Source organism: Mercenaria mercenaria, unplaced genomic scaffold, assembly GCF_021730395.1.
Source record: "Mercenaria mercenaria strain notata unplaced genomic scaffold, MADL_Memer_1 contig_2190, whole genome shotgun sequence".
In the NCBI taxonomy this organism is placed as follows: Eukaryota; Metazoa; Mollusca; class Bivalvia; order Venerida; family Veneridae; genus Mercenaria; species Mercenaria mercenaria.
In genome coordinates this window covers 35,407-51,137 of record NW_026460232.1, presented here as the reverse complement: position 1 = coordinate 51,137, position 15,731 = coordinate 35,407, and the positions used below count along the sequence as shown (strand labels likewise).

At 34.3% G+C, this 15,731-nt stretch overlaps 1 protein-coding gene across 1 annotated transcript; it reads right to left on the bottom strand.

The window, feature by feature from the left end:
* Positions 1 to 6,472: 6,472 nt before the first annotated feature.
* Positions 6,473 to 13,760, bottom strand: LOC128552240 (transcription intermediary factor 1-alpha-like). Its single transcript, XM_053533271.1, has 3 exons — positions 12,735 to 13,760; positions 9,913 to 9,992; positions 6,473 to 6,754 (listed from the first exon to the last, which is right to left on the bottom strand). The coding sequence occupies exons 1-3, from the start codon at positions 13,669 to 13,671 to the stop codon at positions 6,623 to 6,625; spliced, it is 1,149 nt and encodes a 382-aa protein (XP_053389246.1). The 5' UTR covers positions 13,672 to 13,760; the 3' UTR covers positions 6,473 to 6,622.
* Between the last annotated feature and the right edge of the window lie 1,971 nt (positions 13,761 to 15,731).

Genomic DNA, 15,731 nt, shown 5'->3' with positions numbered 1-15,731 from the left:
AATTGAATTATCGTTATCGTTAAAATACATAATCTTTTTATAATTTTGGACTTGAATTATCGTTATTGTTAAACTACATAAGTTTTTTGTATTTGATGGATTTAAATAATTGTTACGTATGCTTTAAACTATATTGTATTATCAAGGGGTGCAGTATTCCCATATACTGCTTAAGGGATTACTTTCGTTGTTTCTGAACTTAACGAATATTTTAGTAAATTTTATAATTAGATCTTGAATTAAAATATGTAATTGAAATTTTGTTTTGCTTATTTATTTATACATGAGCTGTCAAAAGTAGGTTGTATTTTGGTGGTTTCACAACGTCAACCAACAACGTTGTCACAACGTTGATACGACTCCACATTTTTACGTTGTCACAACGTTGTATCTGACCGCAACACAACGTTATGCCACAACGTTGTCGCAACGTTGACACGACTCCACACTTTTACGTTGTAACAACGTTGTTTCTAACGTTGTCACAACGTACAGCACAACGTTGTAACAACATTGTCACAACGTTACTGTGATTCCTGGGATATATCTAAATGCATTAGATAATAGTTCACGTGGTGTAAAAAATTGGGCGCTAGATGTAAAGAATCTACTGAATGATTTTGGATTTTCTGACATATGGGAGCACCCGTTTAATGTCAATAGCAATACATTTATACCTGTTTTAAGCAAAGAGTTATAGATTGTTTTAAACAAAAATGGTTTTCAGATTTAGAATCTAACCAAGTATTGAACACTTTGTATAAGTATATTAAACCACAGTTTTGCATGGAATACTATCTTAGAACTATTGTTTGTAAATCTATCCGTAAGAATATTAGTAGAATACGAATATCAGCACATAGTCTACGCATAGAAAATGGTAGATACGGGCGTAATAGAATACAGCGCCGTGAAAGACTATGTCAGTTATGTAACTTAGAGGAGGTGGAAGATGAATATCACTTTATTTTAGTATGTTCTAGTTACAATGAACTTCGCCGAAAATTTATCAAACGTTATTATTATACCAGACCAAGTATATATATGTACAAATTAGTTGAACTGTTACAGTCAAACAATAAATCTGTTATTGTTAATTTAGGTAAATTTATTAGTTTAGCCGACAAACAGAGAAACGAATCGCTCCAGTTGGTACTGTAAAACGTTTGTCAACCATGGGGAAACTACACCTACGGTGGACACCGCCGGGACACTCATGTGTTGCTCACTGCGCAACACAGGGTGTGCTGCCATGAAGATGGTCTGAATGCGATCCTCTTCTGGCGGCTTGGCACATCTGCATATGTGGTACATACGGTTCGTTTTACATTTTACTCAATTATTTCGACCCATATACTATTTATGTTTGATTCATCCTTAGTGCAATTGACTTTACAGTCAGTCTTATAAATGCATGTATAAGATATTTGTAATAAATTGGTCAGTGTGTTATATTGTACTGTACAACTTGTAAAATATTTACAATGTATGATATCATGTCGTGCAGTTATAGTAGAACAACATCTGTTAAATGTGAACGTCTATTCTCCATTTACAAACTGTGATTACAATTTGCTATATGTTTCTTTTCTTTACTTTTTTTCTTTACGTAAACATTGTATGTGTTTATCACGTGACCATGAAATAATTATATAAAACTGTATGTATGTAACGAGATACTATGTATGTATAAGTTACTGAAATAAAATTATGTTCTGTTCTGTTCATATTAAGCTCTATTTTGCCAGAACTGTTTCAAAGCTGTATCATTTGTCCTGCTGATGTCAATGCCCATACTTCCCTCAAACTAGAAACTGTCAAACACACTAAGGGTCAGGACCCGGCCCTTCATTGTGTAGTAAACGCTATATACTCTGATATCTAAGCTATGTATTAAAAGTCGTGTTATTGTAAGATCGAAACCCTGAATTATTGCAATACTAATTGACGTACAAAGTAAAACGCATACTGTCTTTCCTTCCTTGCAGGAAATGTTTGATATATTTAACAAATGGATTTAGGCTTACTTATTGTCTATACAAAGTATGAAAACGGCGATTAACGATGAGTTTGTAAGATGGACATTCCCGTAACTTAATAAAGAGAAAGCACGGAAGTCAATTCAAAAAGAGTCCATTTTGAACCTTCTTGATTTTCCATCGTTTTGTAAGCTGATTACTATAACAAGTAAAACGTTTTGCCAAGGCTCAGCTTATTGTTAGACCCTGTGCTAGGCGCGAGAAGTGCGTTGTTTATTTCACAAACAAACCGAGTCTCAACAACAGTCTTCCGTTCCGTTCAATAATAAATTTATTGCATGACATCATAAATACATGTTCACAGATTTCATTTCATTTCTTCAAGTTTTGACTTTAGCTCAGCAAACCTGTGGTGAATTATACACCAGTCATTAATAAAAACTATGACCGGTAATTTATTTAAAGCCATAATAATATTCACTTCTTGCATGACCTTCCAATCAATAACAGGCCATTAAAACGTTTAATGGGATAACCTCCGTATAAACAAACACCGTTGATGTAGCTGAAAACGGGAAGCCTGCAAAAGATGCATTGTGCATTATATCAAACACAGTGAGTATAGAGTGTTTTGTACTATAGCCTAGTACATTTCCTTTGATGTTTGCAGAGCTATATCGCAATACCTACTGCCTTCTTGCTGAAGAGCTAAACTGGATGTCATTCAAAATAAGGTTCCAGCACCTCACATCGAGGCAAAAACAATACAAACATGAAAACCAATGACAGACCCCGTGACAAAAATACTTTCCGTGATGATAACGTCACGGTCGTCACGAGTTTTAGTAGATCTGAAACTGGAACGTGAAGTATATGACACTTAAGTGCAAATGAAATGGCATGGCAAACCTTAATTAAAATTATTGTTTCAATTGGCTATAATCACACATTGGTATTTACATCAAATTGCGCTGCTGTTAGTTTTATCCTCAAGTTTAAATGTACACTTTTTGGTATGTGCTGAATGCATACAATAAACATCAAAGGAACTATATCTAAATTGGATTCAGCAAATGGATTAAATCTGCTAGTATATGATAAAATATATTGTTATTATTGTAAGTAAGACGCAAATCCTCATTCTATTTAAATCACTCATTAAATCACCTCATTCTATTTCATCACTTAAATTAGCCTCCTTTTAAAACACGGTTGTGATGTAATCCTTTGTTAGTTTTGTCCTTTATATAGGTTATTGTACCGATACCGCTCTATACACACGAATATTTTACTATACCTGTCCATTATTAACCTGTAACTGTCCATTCTTAAAATAATGGATACTTTAAGAATGGACAGGTACAGGTTAATAATGGACAGGCATAGTAACAACCTTGTACGTTGAGAGGTGCGAGTACATCAACCTATGAAATTTCGAAATATAAACTGCAACATTTTTTTTTTTTCAGAATTTGTAGCTGCAGTAAAATAACCCTGAAGGGGAACGCATGATTTTGACCTAAATCGCCCCACAAGTTATCAGTCAAATGAAAATCAAACAATGTGCCAAAAATAATCATATATATACCGAATGTTAGTTTAAATCTTCAACCGTTAGAAAGTCGTAAAGTCCTCTTTGTGTACTCCTGAATCGCAACAGAAAAGTATCGCAGATATACACCTGGTATGGCATTTTCAGTCGAAAATAGATATGAAAATAGGCAACGTAATGTAAAAACAAGAGCTGTCGGAGGACAGCAACGCTCGACTATTCAACAGCCTTGTCAATTGAATAGGACTGGGACGATTTCTCGGTTAATCGGATCCGATTCGATTACTAGGTGAAATCGGTTTCAATTTTGCAAAACCGCTAATCGCTCTCAAACAATAAGCATCACGAATTTTACTTTATCTGTATACATTTCTTTGACTAGCATATAGACCCGCAGTATATTTCCGCTAAAACACACAAAACATAGTCAATAGTCTCGCGGATTTACCTGTAGTGATATGTGTAAAATAAAATATACCAAAATATGACTTATTAATTATCACATTGTTTGCAAAGGATAAAGTTCGTAAGTTCCTGATGTAATCAGCTGCTGGACGTACCTTGATACCTTCGTCAGGAAAAAAAAACAGCATTTTCAATATGGCGGCCGACTAACCGGTTCGGTTCGATTTCATACAAAAGATTAACCGGTTTGCAAAAATTTGAAATCGTCCCAGCCCTACAATTGAATGAATATTAAAGTCGAATATAAAATTGCAAAAAGGGTTATGGAAGCTGTGCAAAGCATATCAGCTCATGACAATGGACAATTATGCAAGTTTCAATCCATTCTATTAGAAGGTACTGAGATACCAGTTTATATACAAAAAAATAACTAACAACTGCTTAGTCAAAAAAAAATAGCATAATTTTGTAAAAATGCAAAGTAGAGTTATGACACCTGAGCACTGCATATCAGATCATCACAGTGAACAAGTGTGTGACGTTTTAATCCATTTCCATCAGCAGGTACTGAAATACAAGGTTACATATAAAACTTTAATAAAAATATTCTAAGTCGTAAAAGGGGCACAGTTTTGTACAAAAGCAAAACAGAGTTATGGGACCTGTGCAGAGTATAAGCCAATTTATCACTGTGAATAAGGTTCATATAAAGTGTTTTGAAACTGCCCCTCAGGTGAATTTTTGTTTTATGTTTTTAGGCATCATAGGCCTTTGTTTTTCATAAAATGTATACCAAACTGTTCAGAATAAGTAGAAGTGTCTTCCAAGAGAAGTGTTATGTTTGGAATAATACATTTTCTCTTATATCACATGTACTTTGCTCGTCCATATCCTGTTTTGTAGAAAATATCAAACTTTCTTTTTCAAAAATATTTTGACATTATGTCTATACTTATTGTGTGCCTAACATATTTCTTTTGGTACTCCAAGTGTTGAAAATATTAAAAACATGTGCATTTCAAAACGTTGCAGTAATTGCAAAATGAAAGTGAAAGTATAGCTGTCAAAATGACAAAATACTGCTATGTTCAAGAAAATATGTAAGTTAACCAAATTTTAATACTGGGAGTACCCAGATAAATATGTTGCACACACAACCAAAACAAACTTAAAGAAAAATACGTTTGAAAAAGAAGTTTATTCTACATATTTTCTACAAAACTGAACGTTGACAGCCGAAGTGCACGCGATATTAAACAAAATACAGATTCCTAAACAATCTTACCTTTGAATAAATTATTTCCTACTTACTCTGAACATTTCAGTATATTTATTATAAATGGTAATGGTCTGTGAGATATAAATTTCCAAAATTAATATGCACCTGAGGGATGGTCTCCAAACACTTTTGTTGAACCTTAACCAAATCGGGAAGCCGACGCAGACTCATAGATGAAATAAAATAGTGGAAAACTACAGGTCACCAAGCACGACATAAACGAAATTGTTGCAGGCTCGGTTTGTTTGAACCTGTTCGTGGACGGTTCGTGGACGGTAGTGGAAGTGCAAGCTACAGTCCGCGCCCTCAAGCCCCAGGTTGAGCAGAACATTTACACATGTTATAAGTACCAGAATGTAATTTAGAGACATCTGCAGATGTGTTCATACGGCGGTGCAGACATCTGCAGATGTGTTCATACGGCGGTGCACACGGAACCTTCATTAATGCACAGAGTTCAATTCCATGAAAAGCAGATACAATAATGGCTGCGCCCTAAACGAGAAAACAATGGGCAGAAATAACATATTGGAGTCCAATAGCTCTACCTATTCTTTGAATAGTCGAGCTAAAAAGCGTAATTTTCCTTTCTTTTTCAAATGTTGCAGACCTATCTTTCTCATGCTGTGTTCGTGTAAAATTGGTTAAATTATTGCCATAACTGACATTTGTTGCAGTTCTACCCAGAAATGTGCAATTTCAACTTCGACCTTCTACAAAGAAAAAAAATGAAATAAAATAAAGAAAAAAACGTTAAGTTCCCAAAAGTTTTCCTGTTTGTTTCGGTATTACCGTAGGCCATAATGATCTTGATTTAACAGTACAGTTGTTTTTACAATAACGATGTTATTTATTGTGTAGTGTTGTAATAACAAAATATTTTCTCGTAAAAACGCGATATGAGTCATAACTAGTAAATATCTCATGTAATAAGTATAATTTTCTTCCAATAAAATTGATAGGATATCTCATAATTACGAGATAATAACGATTGTTTTGTAATAATGATAAGTAAATAATGTTTTAGTAAATAAACAAATCTCAATTTCCCATGATAATGAAATCTACCGGAAGTTCCTCTGCAACTAAACAATTTAATATCAGACTCGCTTTAACTGAGTCTGTTAATGAAAAGGCTCTGGTGAATCATGCGTTCCAGATGACGCCATAAACACTTGCATATATTTTTCACCCTAATTTCTGTGGGAAAAAAACTGAAACAAGACAGTAAAAAATTTTGCTAAAATATTTGTATTCTGTAAAGGAAGGCAATTGCCTAAGAGACACTCAAATCAATGTAAAGGAACTAAATATTTCCCGTAACTTAAATATGTAATGATAGATATAAGGTTGTTACAATGTTGTTATTACACAAATAAAGCGCTGAAAAGCCAGTCAGGAGTAGATCTATATGATCTCTAGATCAAAGGCATTTTCATGTCCTATACTGTAAAGTCCTCCTTGTTCTCCATTATCCCACTTAACCTCAGCCAAGCAGCCTAAACGAACAGCTGTCACAGTACCTGGTCCCCTACCATCCTGAAAATATAGATTAAGAAATAATTTATAGCAAAAGAGTGTTTTAACACTATTTATGTAGGGCGGTAATACGTCGTACAAATAATTTCACTCGGGCTGTGCCCTCGTGAAATTATTACGACCAACGTATTATACCACCCGAGTGTATAAATAATGTTAAAACACTCTTTTGCTATAAATTATTTCGATTCTAATATGCCCTTAATCTAAAACAGTAGATAAAATATAGTAGCGCTCTTTCTTGGTCGCAACAAAAACATTGACGTCACCGCACGTTAACGTGACGTCATTCTAGCGTAAGAGTGTTTCAACAGCGAAAAGCATATTAGAATTGTCTATAATACACGGACAAAGATCCAATAAGAACAGCTACGTTCAAAAAATTCTCCCGGCTCATATCAAAGCCCTATTGAAGTGTATGTATGGATATGTACATCATGAAAATATTATTAGTTACACTGCTTGTTGGTGACAGGATACGGGATATGCGCTGTCGAGGAAATCCATATCAGGCGAGAGCGACGAAGCTCTCGCCTGATATGGACTTCCTCGACAGCGCATATCCCGTATCCTGTCACCAACAAGCAGTGTAACGATTTTATCTTGCCGACTACCCTTTACTTACATGCTATAATCAACATATTGTGTAAACTAACAAAGCTACTTACAGTGCAGACTGGACTCCTACAAATCATTTGTTTGGTCATCACTAGTTGATTTACACCAGCCATAAAATGCACAAAGACCTGTGTTTTGGTTAAATCACAAAACACAAAAGCTCATTTACACAGGTTATGAACTGGTTTAGATTAGAAACACTAAAAAACTTCTTGTTCCATCCCTTCGAAAGTTACCGGATATCACGATGTCTTAAATGTCTTGATACTTCGGCTTTCATCCCGTTTCCTGTTAAATCATATATCTTGCACGTAGATTAAATGATCCTACAACAAACTGCTGAATAACAAATATGTCAATTCCTTTATTTCAAGATGATTTAACTATTTAACTTCCAAAACAAGATTTCAATGTCCGTTATCCTATACAGAGGTATTCCGCTTTTACGGCTAACTTTTGTCAAACTTCACAAGCCTCAACTTAGATATAGAATGAAATCGGCAAGAAAACACTAAATTTAGTCTCGAAAACGATACTATCGTTGGAGCTAATAAATGATCTGACTTGATTCAATTACGCCAGCAGTGTGGCAGCCATTTTGTTTTGATCAAAATTCATATCTGAAATATACTAGCAGGATATGGAATATATCCTGTCTCCACGTGACGTCTATTGACCAATAGAAATGCAAGAAACTTGTAGGAGGCAAGATAAACAAAAATACATAGACAAAGTAACACAAAGCAAATAAGGAACACACTGCGGCACCGCACTGGAACGGTCTGTGGCAAAAACACCACTGATGCACAAAACGTCACTCCTAATTTCCAACAAAGTTCTACCCGCTAGATGAATCTCTTCTACTTCTATATTCAGAAACAAATGACATGATGTAAAGTTCAGAAGTGTGCCCCTTTTTAAACTTTGATTTCAATGAATGTTTTTCATTCCAATACAGTTTTTAAAATAAAAATCATACAAGTTTGGGAATCGAACTCACGACGAAAAAGTACTAAACGGGGCGTATTACCGCTCAACAAACGAGGAATTAGCGGTTGCATGGAAACGTTTTATATCCTTTCCGCACTTGTAACGTAACAAAACATATAGGTTGCTGACAACATCAAAAAGGATCTTTTGAATGGTTTGACGAAGTTCCAAAAATCTCTATATACCTTTGCTCCGCTACGGACCTCTGTGGGATTTGAGTTCAAATATCTTTTGTAGATAAAAAGCTGACATCTCGTGCTAAATCCCAGGTATTTTATTAGCAAAAAGAAAAAAAAAGATATCCACGTGCATACATTTAGACGGGGTGACCCTGCGCATGACCCCTGACTATAGACCAGTGCAAATGCGACTTTCGTTTGCAAGCTCAGACTATACTTTCATTTTCTTTACTTCCGGAAAAAGCTGAAAGTTGTCTGACGTCATTTTCTGTGTTGTCAAAAACATACGTATGACTTTCGAGATTTTAGAAAATATGCCTGTCGTCCTAAGGATATGTGCTTAGTTTTGTGTTATTCTTTTGGTTGTTTAATTTTAAAACGCCATAATATCGTGTAGTATTGTCCGTATGTATTGACCTGGCACTCATGAATATCCCGTATATTTCCGTAAATTAATTTTAGGTGTACAAGCCTGTATAATGATATACAACTGAAAAACCAATGATATACATTTCTAAATTAACACGACCATGTCGCAAGTGCGGACTAAGCGTTCCGAGCTACCAGTTTCGGGTCTGTGGGTTCGAGTCTACTGTCTGACGATATCGTTTTTGTTAATTTTATCTGCAGATTGAACAAACGGGAAAATGGTCACACTTATCAAGATTTATTTGTTATTGAATTTTTTATTGGTATTACACGTTTATACTGCTTGGGTGCAGCCATACAGCGTGTAAATTCACAGTATTGTAACTATATATTGAAACTTCTATTTTTATTTTAACATAAACCCAATTCAGAAATTGGTCATGTTTTCAAATATGAAATTTGGATTACATGTACCTTTAATTGTTATGACTTATTCACGGCGATCAGAATCTCATGAACAACCAATATTTTAAATTGTCCGCCTTTTTTGGAATATTAAACGTCTATTTATTAAAATTATCTTGTCAAATGTAGGCGTTTCTCAAGGTCATTTATTGAAACGTCAGAACGTGACAAGATCAAACACCAAAATTATACTGGACAAGCTGCGCTATTGAGTTCCATGTTTGACACCGCCATCTGAAATACTACCCAGATTTTTATGTTTTAACAGTTTAACGGCTTAAGAGGATATTCGATATTCTTTTCTGATGACCGACCGAAAATCTTCTTGCATCCGATTTTCATTTCAAAGTCCTTGAGTTTAATCCAAATTCAGCGAAATTTATTTTAAATTATTGTTGCGAATTCAATAGAGTATTTGAAAACATTCAATGTGAAAAAGGTTCACCCTATACGCTGCTAAACAAGTACTACACTAGTAAAGATGTTAACTATAAATCAAAGGCGTTAATATGGCATGAAATTTTATAAATGTCTAACCTGATTTCCACACATTTCATATCTCCAATCAGGACCTCGACGTACACGTACACCTACAACAAAGTCGGTTGATTTCGGTTCTACAAATTAAAAACAAATGTTATTGAATCATTTTTATCTACTCAATTCTATTTCTATGCAATAATATATGTACAAACTATTTTCACACAAAACATGTTTATAAAACATATACTCCCGTGATGGCCTGTCGGAGAGAACATGGTATGTAATTTTGCATGATGTGACCTTCACATTTGACCACATGACCACTAGAACAACAGAGTTTATGTTCTTGTAGACTGACAAACTAGAATTAGGTTTATTATCATCGTTCTTTACACTGATAAATTGATTGGTATGTACATGTTCTTTCTTGCAAACTTTATACAAGTCATCGTGTTGAGATGTACATGTATTTATTTTCAAATATATGCAGATTAAAAAATTCAGATGTCAACCATTTTCATTACTCCTGGAATTGTGAGATGTTATACTGAACCTTACATTGTACCAATGGGACAAATCTTCCTTTTCTATTTTCCTTTGCAAACTGAATAGGATGTATCCAAGCGCTAGAGATATTTTAATAAAATCTGGAAAGTAGATCCCTCGGAAGCACCGAGAACAAGGCAAACAGTGAAAATTGCAGACTCGGTTTGATTGAGTCTGTTCATGGGCAGTAATGGAAAATGCAACACTGCCCACGCCCCCTAGCACCGGCTAAGCACATGCCTTTTATTATAATTGTAAAAATGGAAATTGAATACGTAGTGTATTTTTAAATACCAATATTTCTAGAGTTTTTTAGGAAAAGTCACGTATTTCTTCTTTCATTTCTTCCAGATATTACTAGACTGGCTCCCGTCCCTATGTCATTTTTCTTATACATAAGTTTCTTCATAAACAGAGGAAGTAGGCATTTTTATTGCCCCTGACTTCAGATATAGGGGCTGTATGGTTTAGCCACCAGATAGGATGTGCTATTTTAGAGGCATAAAATTTACTTTAAAAATCTTTGCAGTATTAAAAATATAACCATACAGCCAGGGAGCCAGTACAGGCAACTATCCTATGAGGATTGGTGGTCATAGGCCCAATTAAGCTTTCTCCAGTAACTGATCAGAAACCGTTATCAAACTGTACTGTACTATACTGCAACCTCAACCCTTGACATCACCACTCTCTCCCCACTCCAAAACAATATGATTCATCCCCTGACAATCATTCTAAGAAATCTGAATGGTCAAACGTACTTCAGATATTGATCGGAAACCGTTTTCATTTTCAAGGTCAATTTTAATTATGATTTATCTTCGACCTATCGACCTGTTGACTACAGGCAAAAATTCTATGAAGGTAAAAAGCAGGATATAAGTGTTCTCGAGGTGGTCAATTTGACCCTGACCTTTACTTACTGACTCTCAAAACAGGTAACTATTCTATGAAGTTTGATGATAGTAGGCTAACGCGTTTTTTTACGTATTGAGCGCAACCCGTTTTCAGGTCCGTATTCACTGTGACCTACTAGTTTATGCTACTTTATTTTAGCTCAATTGTGATGAAAGCTCCAAGCTTATTTCAACAACACTCCAATCCGCTTCCTGGAAAAACCAGTACTTAAGAATGCATGTTTGTGACCTCAGTGGGGCTCGAACCCACGACCCCTGATTGATCAGGCAACACTTTAACCACTAGACTACTGCTCCCCTTTGACATACTGACTTCCAAAATAATAGGGTTCATCTCTGACCACAGGCAATCTCTTGTTATTGAGTAGTCAAACTTCATAGAATGAATGTTTCTGGTCAGAAGATAGCCCTGTAGTTTTTTGGGGATCCGTAGGTACAATTTCAATGTAACAGTGACCCCCAAAAAACTACAGGGCTATCTTCTGACCAGAAACATCCATCTTATGAAGTTTGACTATTGTGAAACCAATCATTCTTTATTTCTTGATCGGAAACCAAAGGGTATACCGACCAACAGACCAACATACAATGAGCAAAACAATATAGCAGAAGAGCATACTAAATGTTTGAACCATATTTATGTAGACAATGTCGTTGTAAATCGACCAAGCAGGCCTAGGTTCAATAAGATATATAAGCATATCCATTTTAAGCATAGATCGCCAACAAAATAATAACAGACTCAATTAGATTCAGTCTGTTCATGACAGGTAATTTGAAACACACATGAATCCTTGTCGGATAAACTTCAGCCTATGAAACGATTTAATCTCAAGTGTTACAGAGTTTAGACAAATTTATTATAATTACAGCTAGGTTCAGTCGCATTTTTTGTTAATTAGTTGAAATATCTGGAAGAAAAGATATCCCTTCAAATTATCAAAATTTTGTGAGTTGTAAAATTTGCAGAAAATACTAAAACATTTTCGAAACTGGTCTTACTCATGTGAACTGGCTAACAAAGGAAAAACAGGTATCACATCCTGATATAAAGCCGGTATCACTACTGAAATACTTTAAATACGGTATAGCATGATAACTTGATTCCTTACACATCAGTTTGTGTTAAGTAAAAACTATACAAAAAGATAAAACGCAACAAATTAAACTAGTTACAGACTTTGTTGGACTGAGTGTTAATGAGAGGAAATGAATGATAATGTCAGTAACCTAGTATCATTAAATACACAATTATCATAAACAAGTTTTCAAGTTTTAGAAAACATAGTAAGATCAATAAAATATTATCTTAAGAGTTATATCACTTTATAAAATTTAAGAGCTAGTTTCATTTAGGGAGAAACGATTGTCATAACACCCGTTATCCATTCATTCTAGATATCATTTACTTACTTCCAGCTCCTAGACTACCAAATGGATATACAGATTTTTGTATTCCAGACTTCGCAACTTCATGCTTACTTCCAATCCTCAGTTTCCCCAGTTGTTGTGCAGCTTGCAATATTCCAGAGATATTCTCGTCACGAATAAACTCAAACTGTTTCACGCTATGTGCTTGCTTTATTTTTGCATTCATCTGTTCAATGTCATCGAGTTTAGACTTGCATCTAATTGCATTGATAAACAGTGCATTCCCATGATGAAGCTGCGTGTTAAACTTTTGTTTTACTTCCTCGATTTCTGATGTCAACGCTTTTACGTCTTGCTCGAGCTTTCTCTGCATTTCTGTGTTTTCCGCGGCTAGCTCTTCTACCTCAGATAAGATATTTGCTTCTGCCTTGTCCAAATAGATATTTATATCAGATCTGAACTGCCGAATTTCCTTCAGAGCTCTGTCATACATCGATTTAGCTTCGTCCTTACTTTTTTTAATTGTCTCCCCATTTTCCTTCTTATACGATTCAAACATTTTCAGTTTCTCCATTAAGTTTTTGAATTCGTCTCCATTTTTGAATGTCTTTGCTAGGTCTTTGATATATTCTGGCTTACAAGTTGTATGTCCTAGCACTATACAGTCGCCACAGCCCACGATTTCATGTGTACGACAGTAGAATTTTATGGGTTCATGATCGTGTTTCTCGCATTTGTCCGCGTCTTCCGTGCTGCTATCCAGTGACATTGAAGACAACTCTCCTGTAGAAAGTAACACATGATTTCTACAATGTTTAGCTTTAAGGTGATGCCGGTAGCACGTAGTACACATGTACTCCTTACATTCTTGACATGCTCCATTTGCTTGAGTTTTCTTGTTTTCTACCTGGCATGGTTCACAAAACATATCGCTTAAAGTTTCTTCTTCTGTTTTCAACTTCCTGCCAGCGACTTCCATTTAAATTGTAATTCACTTCAATTAGACGTGCTAAAACTGTTTGTTTTTTCACTAAAACCTAGTTTTCAAACTAGAATAAACAAACCAAATATACATAGTTACGATTATGGTCGTACAAGTCAATTTGATCACCTCGGCTTTTATGGTACGCAATACACGTATTTATAACAGTGAAACGAAAATACCCGTTCCTTCACGATTGATTGTACATTGCAAAGTACAAGGTCGTTGAAAATCAATATCACTGCATGACAGCGATATACTTAATAAACTTCAAAAGTTGAAAGAAGATAACAAGCATTTAAATGGTTTGTCTGACACTATATAAAATAAACCGGGATGTTTAAAACTTGTTTTTACAACCATACACTTCTAAGCCAAAGATATTCACAATGTAAGATTCATTATCCAGCCATTTGTTAATTTCGTGGTTTTGCTTTAAATATCATTATGCCGTATTGACATGAAGTATTATATTTCAATTTTGAAGATAAAATGAATAATTATCACACAGGAATCGTAAAATTTGCAATCCAGCTACTTGAATGTTTTTATTTAGAATTTCAGAGTTTCATACGTTTGGGGAAATGTTGATATATATATATATATATATATATATATATATATATAATCAGTTGATTTTCTTTGTTAGTTATTTACTCCATGGACACAGTTGCACTTAATAAGATGCTAGAAATAGAAATAGAAATAGCGAGTAAGATATGGAACAAAAAATGGCAAAGATGTTCCCGTTTGTGAAGAAAGCACCAAATTTTGCATGAAATTACTTTAAGGTATCCCAAATCCTACAAGAGGAGGAGACACGCTATATCTGCCCTGGAACCTCTTTTTAAATCAGTTTAAAAAAGGGAGGTAAAAATGTCTTAAAAAATGTTTTTTTTTCCTTTAAATTGAAATTTATCTATAAAGTAATGTTTCATATGATCTAAACATGGATAACATATCACTAGCATAGACAAACAACCATTTGGTATTGACAAATATACAAAGTTTACTACAAAATACTCTTATTTTTCAAGATACATACTAAAAAAGGGAGGTAATCAGATTTTACTGTATGTTTTATTTCAAAACTGCGTGTGAAAAGATGTTTCTTATGAAGAAAGCATGAAAGTTTGTATTTAAGTGTTATAAAGTATTCTGGATCAGAAATGGACTACATATATGATTTGTTGACTTGAATAGACCAGAACATGAGGCCCCAAAGGGGAACTACCTTTTATTTATTTCAATTAAACATATCTAGAACAATTTCAAAAATATTAATTCATTATCTTAACCAATTTTAACCCTTGAAACAAAATTTATTCAATTAGATCTTATACGCATTCAATATACATGACTCAGGAAAAATAATACGAGGTTCTTCAAGGGAAAATTGTTAAAAATCACATTTTAAGGGCAAATTATCATTTCATTTGTTAAAATATCATATTACTGAACTTAACATAAGTAAAGAGACAGAATTCATGGATCTTATATATAAAATATTAAAAAAAAGTAAAAATATTCACATGTTTAGGTCCATGAGGTAACCTATATATCTGGATTTATTAGGGCAATAGATTTAAATAAAAAAGAGAGGCCTTTCAATGGACCATTTTTAAGTTACATAACAGTATATGAAATAATCGTGTTTACAAACCAAATGACTTATCCAAAAACCCATAAAATAAAAGAAACTTATATTTACGCTCATTCAATAGATATCTAAGAATTGTAATAGGTTTTCCAGTACTTCTCTAATACATTTGTTTGACAAATTTATATTTACATGAATGTGTTTATTATATATTGCACTGGCATTTGATTGGTTCTATGAAGTGTACATAGTTATGAAAGTCAAGTGTCATTATTAGTCAATCCAGATTCAACAGAATTAAGCAATGCAAGGGTCACAATTAAGGTATACAGAAACTAGATAGAAAACTGGCTCGGAAAAAATCATGGTAGTCGCATAATGGCGCATTCAAAAAGTCCTCCTGCATTGCTCTGTAGAGCTTTTTTCCTTCCTTTTTTACATTTTTTTTTTGCTGAAA